Here is a 13148-nt window from a genome sequence, read left to right on the forward strand (position 1 = left end):
TCAGCATCCATCAATATTTCTTGAATGGAGCTCAAGCATATATATCTTCACAATGCTATATTTAAATTTAAATAGAATGAATCTCTTCAAGTTAATCCTGGCCACAATTTCAATTAGTTTTTGTCATCATCACATATATATTTTTAACAATTATTTCTCAAATAAAGTTAAGCAAACTTGTTTGTATTTTGATCTAGTCATGATGTGATAGATATACTTAATCTACTGAATTTGCATCCTTATAAAATGCATCAGATGCTTATAGTATGATTATTATAACAAGAAATTAAGCAAGAAAAGTTATAAATAAAGCTTTATAATGTATTAATGCAGCAGTTTATATTCAATCTATCTAAAGTATGAATATTTTAAAGAACTATAGCTCAAAAATATTTTCGGTAGATACTCTGAAGTTAACTGATAATTTCAATTACTTTTATATGCTTCATAAGAGACATGTTGTTATATTATCTTTTTCTTTGTATGACTTGGAATGTTTGTACTTACTTTAGCAATTTCCTGTGGAATACCTAAAGCTCCAACTAATGGAGGTATACTCACTACAGACTACTTGGTAGGAACGAGAGTTACTTATTTTTGCAACGATGGATACAGATTGTCATCTAAAGAGCTTACCACTGCTGTATGTCAATCTGATGGAACGTGGAGCAATCATAATAAGACGCCTCGCTGTGTAGGTATGTATGGTTTAGGAAACGCTATGACTTTTGTTTCCATTAGCATCCTACATTTTTTATGTATGTTAAAAATTGTACAGCTGATTCCTAAAATGATGTATAGAATGAAGAAGAGGAGATAAATGTTAATTTAGATGCTTCCTTCTGCAGTAAATATGAAACAAAGTTTAAAAACTTATTTCAGGAGGCCGGAGTGATGGCACAGTTGTAGGGAATTTGCCTTGGACACAGCTAACCCAGGATGGACTGTGGTTTGATCCCCAGCATCCTATATGGTCCCCCAAGCCAGGGGCAATTTGTGAGCACATAGCCAGGAGTAACCCCTGAGAGTCATCCTGTGTAGCCCAAAAGAACAGAATAAAAAACCTTATTTCTTGAAAGTCTAGAATATTTGTGTCAAAAAAATAGAATGCCTTTTTGTTTTATGAGATATATCTTTTATTAAAAACTCTATTGATTTAATGTGTCTAACTACAAGGTTTTAACTTTTATTTTAATTTTCACCAATAAAATTTTATATGTTTAACATGGATTTTTATTAATGGTAAATATGTTGTTAAGATTATATATGATTTTTACCTATTTGAGGAAAGTTTTCCTGTGCTCTACTGTGCTTAAGGCTTACTTCTAGCTCTGTGTTCAGGAACCACTCCTGGTGGTGCTGGGTGGTCTCAGACACATATGGGGATGAAAGAGGATCAAAGCCAGACTGAGAGTAAATTAAAGCAAGTGCCCTACCAATTGTACTATCTCCTCATAATGTGACTCAGTTTCTGCAATATTCTTTAGGTGACTGACAATTAGAATACTTTTCATTGCTTTAATTAGTATTTAATAGCAAATAAATATAATGTAATAGTAAAGAAAAGTACTTCTGATAAAAGCCAAAAGCTTAGGAAAAGTGGAGTCGAGTCACCTTCATTTTTTCAATATTTAAAATATTTAATCTCCTGTAGCACTAACTGAAGGTATTTACTAAGAATTAATATTTTTGAAGTTTCTACAGCCTTGAATGTCTACTATATTTTTGATCTTTCTTACGTAAACAAGTTTATATCAGAACTAATGCATAAAAAGGTCATTATCACCAAAAAAAATTTCCTCCAAGTATAGAAATTAAAAATAATAACTTCTAAGGAAATAAGAGTATGTTTGTTTCCATATCCTGTCTGTTGTGAATAATGTTACTCTAACTAGGAAAATAAAAATATTTCCTAGAGATTTTTTTTATTTCCTTTTAGTATACAACCAAATGTGAGGTTGCTGATTTCGATAGTAACTCTAATTTTAATAATTCAAGGATTATCCATACTTATTTCTATAATTTATATATTTTTCCTAGAAATTTTACATAGGAGTACCCTCTTTCCCATACATTATACTTCAACAAAATTGGGGAAGGTGGAGGGACAAAATAATGCTTTAAATATTTTTTAAACCAAAGAGAAATTTTAGTGAACAATATTAATAAAAAATTCATCAATGTATTTTGTTTTCCTGTATTAACAAATAATCTTACATATGATCGAAACAATAAAGGGAAACGAGTAAAGGTAAGACATGCAATTGAAGTCACAATAAATCAAATAATATATCCAGAGATTTTGAAGTGTGAGAAAACAGAATATGCTAATGAAGACTACAGAACTCTTGCAATGAAAAATAATAACAAATGCCCACAAACCTTATATGTAACAATGAAGAATGAAATAGAGAGTAAATGGTAGGATAGTAAAAATAAGATATACAGTTAAGAAGTAGAACAATTAAGATTGACATATTTATATTCTTGGTTTTTGTGTAGTTGTTACATGTCCAAGCATCAATTCTTTTACTTTGGAACATGGAAGATGGAGAATTGTGAATGGCTCCCATTATGAATACAAAACCAAGGTAGTCTTTAGCTGTGACCCTGGTTATCATGGTTTAGGTCCTGCTTCCATTGAATGCCTTCCTAATGGTACTTGGAGTTGGAGAAATGAAAGACCATATTGTCAAAGTAAGTATTCACACTATTAAATTTGTTTTGTGAGCTACTCTTGATGATTACAATGCTTGGTTATTTTCTTTTCAAGTTTAGAGAAAAATGAATACTTTATTTTAATTATTCTATTGACATTTTATTTGGGTTCAAAAATCATGCTCAAAGTTCTTCATTATATATATGTTCAATTTGTCAAGAAAAATTGTTAAGAGCTTGTCATTTTCCTATGGGTTTATAAATAGACAATATTTAACATAGTATTTAACATAGTAATATCTCTACAGAGGTAATGTTTAAATACCCCTTTTAATTTTGTATAATCATCAATTGTTTGCTTTGTTCCAGAAAATATTTTAAGTGGAAATTTATATTTTAATTTTGTGTAACATATTTCTATGACATTCACAGCATAGATTATAGTTTATACATAACCTAACAAAGAAGACATAACTAAGTATTATTATAATATAAACAGCAAACACTGTCTGCTTGCAAAATTAAACAAATATCTACCATTAGGAATTCCCCTTAACTTATAAAACAAACAGATAAAGAAACTATTTATAGTTGATATGCCAAGTATATATGGCACCTCTAATAGTAAAATATTGACCTATTTCATATATCTTCCAGATTTTTGTTTTTCCTTTCTTTTAGTATAATTTAATTTAACATATGCTTAAGGTAGAAATATTTAAAAAAAACTAGAGAAAAAATATAACAAAATCATCATGATCATTATTATTATTTGGTTTGGGCCGAAAAGTGATGATCAGGGGACATTTCTGGCTTTGTGCTAGTGATTCATTCCCGGTATTGCTCCAGGAAATATGTGGTGCCAAATATTGAACCACTCAATAATCAAAGAATGAACTCAGCCCATTAGAGGAACCATTCTAACTCTGGCTCTAGAAAAAATAATTAATCAAACATTCAACAGATATTTTTATTGTTCCTTTATACTTGATTCTCTAGGACATATTTTCCAGTTCAGCATGAATATTACAGTTCCCTTTGGGAAATAGGAAGATCCAGGACAGAAGTTTGTTCACTCAAAGACAATAAACTTTCAGTGAGCATTTCAGTAACTTTTTTGTTTTCCTGAAAAGACTGTTCCTAGTATAGGAAAATAAGTTTGGCAACCTTGATCTAGGATGTTAAATATTAAAGATCACCTTAAGAGTTTAAGAGTTAAAATGACCAAGTTCCTGTCCATAGGCAAAAATAAGGGAAAAGATTAAATTTAAAAATTGTAATTTACTAAAAATCAGTGTTTTTTGGATTTATATTTAATTATGTCTTAAAATAAATGATAGAATATTGCGCTGGTTCAATTCCCAAAATTCCACAAGGTCTCCTGAGCAATGCCAGGAGTGACCTCTGAACAAAGAGCTAGAAGTAAATCCTAAGCACCACTGTGTGTGGCTCAAAAAAAAGAAAAGAAAAGAAAAAGAAAAAGAGAGAAAAAAATTCTAAACTGTAAGTATTCTTATATTATTAAGTAATAATATTTTCTCAATAAATTATTTTAAGAATAAATTAAAACAATGAGTAGAGACAACTGATGGTACATGCAGTAATGTGGGGTACCAGCCCAGCATGCTCTGACTCAGATTTTATTGTATTTTGTTTTGTTCTGTTTTTGAGGACACCCAGCAGCACTCAGGGGTTACTCCTGGCAGGCTCGGTATGAAATGCCAGGTGTCAAACCAGGTCTATGCTGGGTCTGCCTTGTGCAAGGCAAATGCCTTACCACTGTGCTATCGCTCTATACCAGGGGTCTCAAACTCGCTGCCCTCCGTACAACATTTTGTAGCCCGCGGCCGGCCTTCAAATATCACAGTATTCACGATTATTCGCTTACCAAATAATCGCAATAAAAAAATCGCATTAGTAAGAAAAAAATCGCATTAAACATTCGCATACCCCGAGCAGTTCTGTTCGGGGTGTGTGGCCCTGCCTCATCCCGACTTTGCCTCCTGTGGCCCCCAGGAAAATTGAGTTTGAGACCCCTGCTCTACACCCTCTGACTCGGATTTGAGCTCTGAAACCTGACGGTCCTTTGAACCTGGTACAGCCCTGGAAGACGTAGCACTATTAAGATAGCTCCCAGTAATGCCTCACCACAGGGCCAATACAGCATCACATCCTGGGTACTTTCATTTCATTGCCCATGTTTGGCTAAAAATCACCAGTGGGGTCCCCAGATCTTCTGATTGCTACTTGGAGCAAACTCCAATAAAAAAAACTTAGTACATTTCACAATTCATATTCAACTGCTTGAAATTTGGATTTTTTTTTCCTCCATTCAATTCCTGAAAGCCACTGCAAGAGCCCAAATAGGATGAGTTATTTAGTCTTGGCCGGGTCCTCAAACTGTGGCCCAAAGGCTACATGTGGCCGACCAAGGACATTTATCAGCCCGGGTGTTTTTGCTGCCACTACCGGCCTTCCTGTGCAGCTAATATATCCTAGGACAGAGAGCACATGTGTGGGATATATGCTGAACACTCTCTCCGACGCCCCCCCTTCTCTCCCTCTCCCTTGATTACTCCTCAGTTAGACTGTGGGATTAGATTATGATGTTTAATTATTATTTTTATTTTTTATTTGTTTCTGGGCCATACCTGGAGATGTTCAGTGGTTACTCCTGGCTCTGCTCTCAGGAATCACACCTATCAGGCTCATACAGCCACATGGGATGCCAGAGATTGGACCTGGGTCCATGTTAAAGACAGCATAAGGCCTACAATACTGAAAGTTCTAGCAAATCAATTCATCTTTTCTTTAAAACTTATTTTTTTAAAGTTTAATAAAAGTTAAATATAATTATATTTAAAATTTTATGTAGATTTTATCTTGCTAATTAATTACAATGATTTGTTTGGGATCATGAGGCAACATTAGCTGATGAAAATCTAAAGGAGTGCCCAATATATTCTGATAAATCAGAGAAGAATTTTGGACTATTAAAGAATCCTCATTTTAACTTGAAACTTAATTTCTATTAAGCATTGCTGAATGTCCAGGAGGAAAAAAAAAAAGCAAAAAACAAAACCCAAAACAAAGAAAGTAGATTGTCTGTATTGTGCCATGGTTGCGTGAAACTAAATGGAATGCATTTTATTATATCACAGTCTCTCTATACTTTTACTTTCATTCCACAACATTTTGCAGACATCTTTTTTGACTGTAAATCTATCAAATCAAAAGGAATTCAAAATGAAAAATGTTTGTGATGACACATAAATATCGAGTTTGAATGTATGTTCTTTTGTTCTTCTCTATCACTTTCAAGTTATTTCCTGTGGAGAATTACCTACACCTCCAAATGGAAATAAGATCGGAACTCAGACTTCATATGGTTCAACAGCCATTTTCACCTGTGATTCAGGCTTCATGCTCGTGGGTTCTGCAGTGCGGGAATGTCTGTCTTCAGGCCTGTGGAGTGGCTCAGAAACCAGATGCCTAGGTATGCTTCATTAAATCATTTTAAATTTTACGATTTCCCCTAAACTAAGAAGCAGGCAGCCCTTTTTGCCATAAAACTTGTGAATCTATTCCATCAACGAGATGTGTGAAAGCAAAAAATATTTAATTAAAAAATGGCTTATGGTAAAAACGATTTAACAGATAATTCTTAAAGTTAATCAACTAGTAGCCTTAATGAGAATCTTCTGTCATTAAGGAGACACATTTTCTTCCAGGCTTGTTGAAAATAAAGAGGTGAAAACTAATTGCTGAAAATTATATGTCTGTATACTCAGCTGGATAAATCGCTGTAGCAGTTAATTTATTCTAAACTATAGTCACTTCTCCTTTCACTTATGCTTAAGGTAATGACTGAGAAGAAAAACAGTTTCAGCATTTAAATATCTTTTTTTCAGGCCAGGAGAAAGCTCAAAGGATTGTGGTATGTTGTGCAGTGCATGTGAGTGTCAAATGCTTGATTCTCAAAACCATGTTATCTCTCAAGCATTAGGTCTATTACTCTAAAATAATATATTTATCTTTTCTTAAATTTTAAACATTTTAATGTGTGCTATATTAGTTTATATTAGAAGCCACATTTCAAATCTAATTTTAGGAAAGAGTTTTTCTCTTAGACTTGACAGTATGTGTGGTGTGTGTGTGTGTGTGTGTGTGTGTGTGTGTGTGTGTGTGTGTGTGTGTGTGTGCAGTGAGAAGCAAGGTAGCTTCTGTTGGAAAAAATTTTACTTAGAAAGATATGAAAGGACGGGCCAAAGAAATAGCAAAGCAGTAGGGCATTTGCCTTGCACGCAGTTGGCCCAGGACAGATGGTGGTGCAAATCCTGGAATCCCATGAGATCCCCCTAGCCTGCCAGGATTGAATTATGAGTGCAGAGCCTGGAGTAATCCCTAAGCACCGTGGCCGAGTGTAACCCAAAAACAAAAACAAAAACAAAAACAAAAAAAAAAGGAAAGGGAAAGAGAAATATATGAGAGGAGAGAAAAAGCAATATTGTGGAGGAGGGATATGGAGGGGCATTGATGGTGAGAAGGTTGCACTCGTGAACTCGTGAAGGGGGGTGTACTTTGCACACTTTTATGACTGAAATCCAACTACAAACATGTTTGTAACCATGGTGCTTAAATAAAGATATTAAGGAAAAAAGAAAAAGAAGAGGGAAATAGATTCAGGACATAGCGGGGTCTTTAAGGAGACAGCAAGCCTCCAGTGGTATTTGGGAGATAGTATGAAATTCCTCATTATATTGTGGCTTAGTGTTGTTTGCATACATAAAGGTTAATCTGAACTTTGTTCTAGGGTAAATATTGTTCAGATTGTAAAGGACTTGTTCTCGCCATTGCTTTAGATTCTTCTGTAACCTCTCATTTTCAGAGAAGTCAGCCCTTCTCTTGGTGGAATCTAGCAATTCTGTGTTTGGGTGGTAACTCAATTTCTGTATCTCTAAATAGTTTAGGATTTGCATTTCAATGGGATGTGGCCTTCATGCCTTTGGGCAACTTCTCAGCTGGGCAATATTTGCTTAAGTTTGTTGTCCCAAAAGCTCATTATTAAGACCCCTAACCATCTGCCTGCAAATACCTTCCCCAGATAGTATACCCCTTTACATTCCTAAAGGGTCCCAGAATAAAAGTCTGTCTTCTGTAACTTTTCCTGATGACAAATAGGTGCAGAGCACTGGAAAAATTAAGAGACCAAACATAAATCATACAAATTTGTTGTTGTTATTTTTGGCTTTACCCGGTGACATTCAAGGGTTACTCCTAGCTATGAGCTCAGAAATCGCTCCTGACTTGGAGGACCAAATGGGATGCCGGGATCCACCCTAGGATAGCTTGGGGAAGGCAAACGCTTTTCAGATTGCGCAAAGCTCTGGCCCCCAATCGTACAATTCTTTTTTTTTTATTTTTTTTGGTTTTGGGCCACACCCAGCAGCAACTCTGGGATTACTTTTGGCTCTGCACTCAGAAATTACTCCTGACAAACACGGGGGACTATATGGGATGCCAGGGATTCAACACAGGTAGCCCACGCACAAGACAAAGGCCCTACCTGTTGTGCCATATCTCAGGCCCCCAATCCTTTTGCAGAAAGAAAGAAAAATTAGCTAATTTATTGAATAATGTTCTTTTTTTCAGTAGATTCAGCTTTATTTTTTACATTACTTTGTCTGTTACTAAATATGGTTTGCAGAAATACTAAACTACTGTCTAAATAATACATAGGGACATTTTTCACTTTTACTATAAATATAGTTTGTTGTGACTGTGTAAAAATATAATTTAAAATATTGATCTAGTATCTAACAATCTTGCACATCCATTTATTGTTTTAACATTTTCTCAAGGTAACATTTTCTACTTAGGATTTTAAAATTAACTAAATTGTTATTACTTCTCGTTTCTGTTTTTAGAAGTTTAGTGAGAGCAGTGTTATTTGATTGTGATTTGGGGTATTTCAGAATTTTTAATCTTGTGTTTATTTTTATATATGATTTTAGAGAAATTTAGCTGTTTCTGTTAATATGTTAAATAGATTTTTCAGAAGACTGTCAATAACCCGTATGCTTTATTTCTATAGGCTTTATACTGTTTTTACTTTATTTTCATACCTGTTTATTATAATTTGTTTGGTTTTTAGAAGTATTGGTGGAATTACCCAGCGGTTTAAAATGTAATGTCTTTAAAGAAAAGTTTTAGCTTAATTTTCTCTTATTTTTCTATTTTCATATCCTTAAATTTTATGAGTACTAATATGTCTTTTCTTTTAGCTACTATAGTTATTTTGATTTTTTATTTTGCATCTTATTCCCCTACTAATATGAAATATGAAGCTTCAATTATGTCAGTACTTGTAAAAGCTCTCTAAACTTAAAATCCATATTAAATATTGAACTACCTATATTTTTAAAATTTTGAAATACTTTATTTCCACTTTTTATAAAGATTAAAATGTCTTCTAGTTTGTGCTTACTTTGAGTATTTCTAAAACCATAGTTCCTTTAGATTACCGGCAATTCAGCAATTTATTATGTCTTGATTTACTTAGGTCATGTTTCTAAGTAAATTTAAGGAACTTAGTAATGTCACATGTATATGAATACACAAATCAAACAAATCACACATTAAAAATAATACAATTTAACTTATTTCAGCTGGTCATTGTGGAATTCCAGAACTCATTGTGAATGGTCAAGTAATTGGAGAAAATTATGGTTACAGAGACACAGTTGTTTATCAATGTAATCCTGGTTTTCGGCTGATTGGTTCTTCAGTGAGAATATGTCAGCAGGATCACAATTGGTCTGGTCAGCTCCCATCCTGTGTGCGTAAGTAAGCATGGAAAAAGTAGACACCTTTGGTTTCATGTAATTACCTATATATATTTGTGTGGTATAAAATTATATTTACACCCATATTTAGCTGTGTTTGTTACATTTAAGGTTTAATTTATAAAATATTTTCTTATCATAGTCTATAATAATGGTAAGAAAATCAATTCAATCATTTAATCTTTACTATAAATATACATAAATGCCTATGCTTTTCATGTAAGATGACTTCTCTACAAATTATCTTAATTTTTATTTATTGAAAACCTGGTGACTTACAGTATTGTTAGGCAGCATCTATGCACATCATTTCACTCTCACCACTTCCCACATTTTTAATAATGAAGACTTAAATATTTTGAAATAACAGTTATCAAACCTTTTTGCTTTTACAATAGAAATGCATAGTGCTAACTACATTGACTAAATTTTATAATTATTATTATATACCTGTTTCATCAAAATTAGGTCCATATGGAGCATTTAAAAAACATTAGCTCTGACATTGGGGATAAAGCAATAGCACAGTGGTGGTAGGGCACTTGCCCTGCAAGTGACTGACCCAGTACAGATGTGGATTAGATCACTGGTGTCTCAATTGGCCCCCCAAGCCAGGAGCAGTTTCTGAGGGCATAGCCAGGAGTAACCCCTGAGGGTCACTGGGTGTGGCCCAAAAACAAAAAAAAAATATTAGCTATGAGATTAAAACATTTTTCTCATTTATAGTTCTTTGTTATAGGAGCTAATGCAAATTCCTTTATATGGGTTTTTTTATTTCATATTACATTTAAGCCCTAAAGCACAGTAAAATATCAATATTACATGCACATAGCTTTGAACCAGAGTGGTGCCATTGAACAGTTTGGCCTGAAAAACTAAATGGAGACCAGTCCTGCCCAGTGCAAAAAATGAGATTAGGAAAATCTCCTTCTCTCTGGAAGGATTACCAGACTACTATAAAAGAACAGGGATAATAAACAAGATAAACTAGATGTATGGCTTAATCTACTATCTGGTTTGCTTAGATAAGTGTTAGGAATATGAATATGTGCCTTGAATACACAGGCTGAAAATGTATAACTTGGGTTGCATACTCCATGCTCGGAGCTTCCAAATCTCTGACTTGAGGACCCTCATTTCTGAGTATCAATAAATTTTCCTTATAATTATCTCTGTGTTTTATATTCTGAGCTATATATTTATAAAGTGTTATATAAATGTTTTTAAGTTGCTGAAATATTTATTTTACAGAAGTTATTTCTGATATTTTACCTTAATAAAATGATATAAATATATGATTTCTGATATTTTACCTTAATAAAAATGATATAAATATATGATTTGCTGATTGCTTAATGATCATACCCAATTTGCCAAGAGCTATTTCATAATTTAATTTATTTTCAAAAATAATTTGTTGTTTGTTGGGCCACACCCAGTAGTATTTATTTCTGGCTCTGCTCAGAGAGGAATCACTCCTGGTGAGCTCTGGGAACCATATAGGAAGTTAAGGATTGAACCCAGTATGTTGAATAAAATGCATTATCACTCAGACCATTATTTATGTTGGACATTTATATTTTTGAATATAAATAATAATATTAGAAGAAAGTATATAAGCAATAATTTACCTAAGGAAAATAACTTATCAATAACTTACCTAAAGGAAATAATAAACATTTAAGAGTTTGGCTATCCCTGAAATAGTCTAAAGTCATAGAGACCACATACTTTTTAGATGCAAATTTTAATCGTTTTTAGAGAAGAAGAAACTGAGGCAGTACACAAAGGCAGAGACTCAAGGTACCACCCAGAGTTGTCTGGACCCCTCATAATAGGAGAATCTGAAGAGAAGCATATATGAGAATGTGAAAAAGATGAGGTTTTCCCTTTAACAATGCTCAGGTGAACTTTTAGATATGTATGAAGAAGGATACTGGAAAAAAGCCTTTTGTAAAAGTTGTGTGCAATCTCCTCCTGAAGTCCACTAGGGTCATGTTCTTTCATTTGAGCTCTTGCTCTGCCTTGATCACCAATCTCTCTATGACTCTTTGCTGGCTGGCTTGCTCTTGCAAATACGTGATCTCACTTAAGCACATATCTCTCTGCTTTTGCCACTCTGAAGATACTCAAGTTCTCTCTTGAACACGAATTTTTCTCCCCTCTCTTGTGTAAGTAATTCGTACTTCAATGAAAAATAAAAAGCCTTATTATTTTGCCTCCTCCTGAAGTTGATTTTTTAAGGTGAAGGAAATGTGTGTAGATTTTAGTTTCCAACAAATACAAAGTCTTCCCTCTAGCCTGAATCCAAGGCTTTGGATAAAATTGGGTGGGCAACTACTGTGGCCCATATAGGGAAGTGAATTTCAAATGAAGAGCACACTAATGAACTTCAGGCATAGCTTGATGGCTGCCTGGTGGGGCTAGCAGTACATGGGCACTTGAGTAATGTAGACGTTTATAATCAACTTTACCAGTACTGAGTCAAGGCTGACCCTTAGTCACTCCCCATTTTACCAAGCCAACTGTAACAGAATGTTTGTGTGAGTGTGTGTGTGTGTGTGTTTGTGTGTGTGTGTGTGTGTGTGTGTGTGTGGTTTTTGGGCCACACCCGGTGATGCCCAGGGGTTACTCCTGGCTCTGTGCTCATAAATCGCTCCTGGCTTGGGGGACCATATAAGACGCTAGGATCGACCTGTCCAGCCTAGGTCAGCTGCATGCAAGGCAAATGCCCTACCACTGCACCACTACTCCAGCCTCCAAAATGTATTTTTAAACAATATAATTTAACTATTATTTTAATACCTATAGTGCTTTTTGTTTCTATGTAAAGTATAAAATTACCTATTACACATTTATTACAAGTGCTAGATACAAAGAAATAAATATCATACTGAATAATAATGGTGATTACCTTTTGATGGTGGGAACATTTAAACCCCAAGTCTCATTTAGGCAAAAACAAACACACCCCCACATCCTTACAAGCCAAGTCCTATTACATTTTCTTTCTTTCTTTTTTTTACTAAATTTCCAGCAGTACTCAGTGTTTCAAATTTTATTTTATCATATTTTGGACTATAAAGTCAATTATCCATATATTTCTCTTCCACTCTTTAATCAGAATTTTTATTTTAGATTCATCAGTGTTTGTATTACTATTAATGTCAGAATTGAGAACAAGCACTGTTGCAATTTTAACATTATGGAATCATTAGAAAAATATTTGGCACTTTACAACAGTAGTTAATGGAAAATACAGTTTGTGACTAAGTACTTTCATATTTGTAAACCTAACTTGTCTTATTGAAATTTAAGAGAACTGTGAAACATATAGTTAACAATTTACATTTTTAAATGTTTATGTATCTGTGCATGTGGTATGTCATATACACAGACACATAAGAACGGATAACTGCAAGATTATTCTTAGTCTGTTCTAATTTTTTCCTTTCATTTTTAATCTAATATAACCAGTCAATACCACTGCTTTTCTTGCTGAATAATTGAGGTCATAAACGAAAATTGGACCTAGGAGAAAACTGGCTTTTCTATTGATTATTTTAAACACGAATAAAACACAGTTGGATTTCCAAATGAGTAGGTTGACATTAACAATACAGCTGAAAAAGAATTGCTCTTGGG

The 13148-nt window shown here is 33.8% G+C and overlaps 1 protein-coding gene across 1 annotated transcript in view; it reads left to right on the forward strand.

The window, feature by feature from the left end:
- CSMD3 (CUB and Sushi multiple domains 3) overlaps positions 1–13148 on the forward strand; it is a 1236222-nt gene that overhangs the window by 1153896 nt on the left and 69178 nt on the right. Inside the window, exons 51-54 of the mRNA XM_049773958.1 lie at positions 513–698; positions 2503–2697; positions 5981–6154; positions 9327–9500. Coding sequence (XP_049629915.1) covers positions 513–698; positions 2503–2697; positions 5981–6154; positions 9327–9500 — 729 coding nt within the window. The remainder of the gene's footprint in view (positions 1–512; positions 699–2502; positions 2698–5980; positions 6155–9326; positions 9501–13148) is intronic.

Source organism: Suncus etruscus, chromosome 5, assembly GCF_024139225.1.
Source record: "Suncus etruscus isolate mSunEtr1 chromosome 5, mSunEtr1.pri.cur, whole genome shotgun sequence".
In the NCBI taxonomy this organism is placed as follows: Eukaryota; Metazoa; Chordata; class Mammalia; order Eulipotyphla; family Soricidae; genus Suncus; species Suncus etruscus.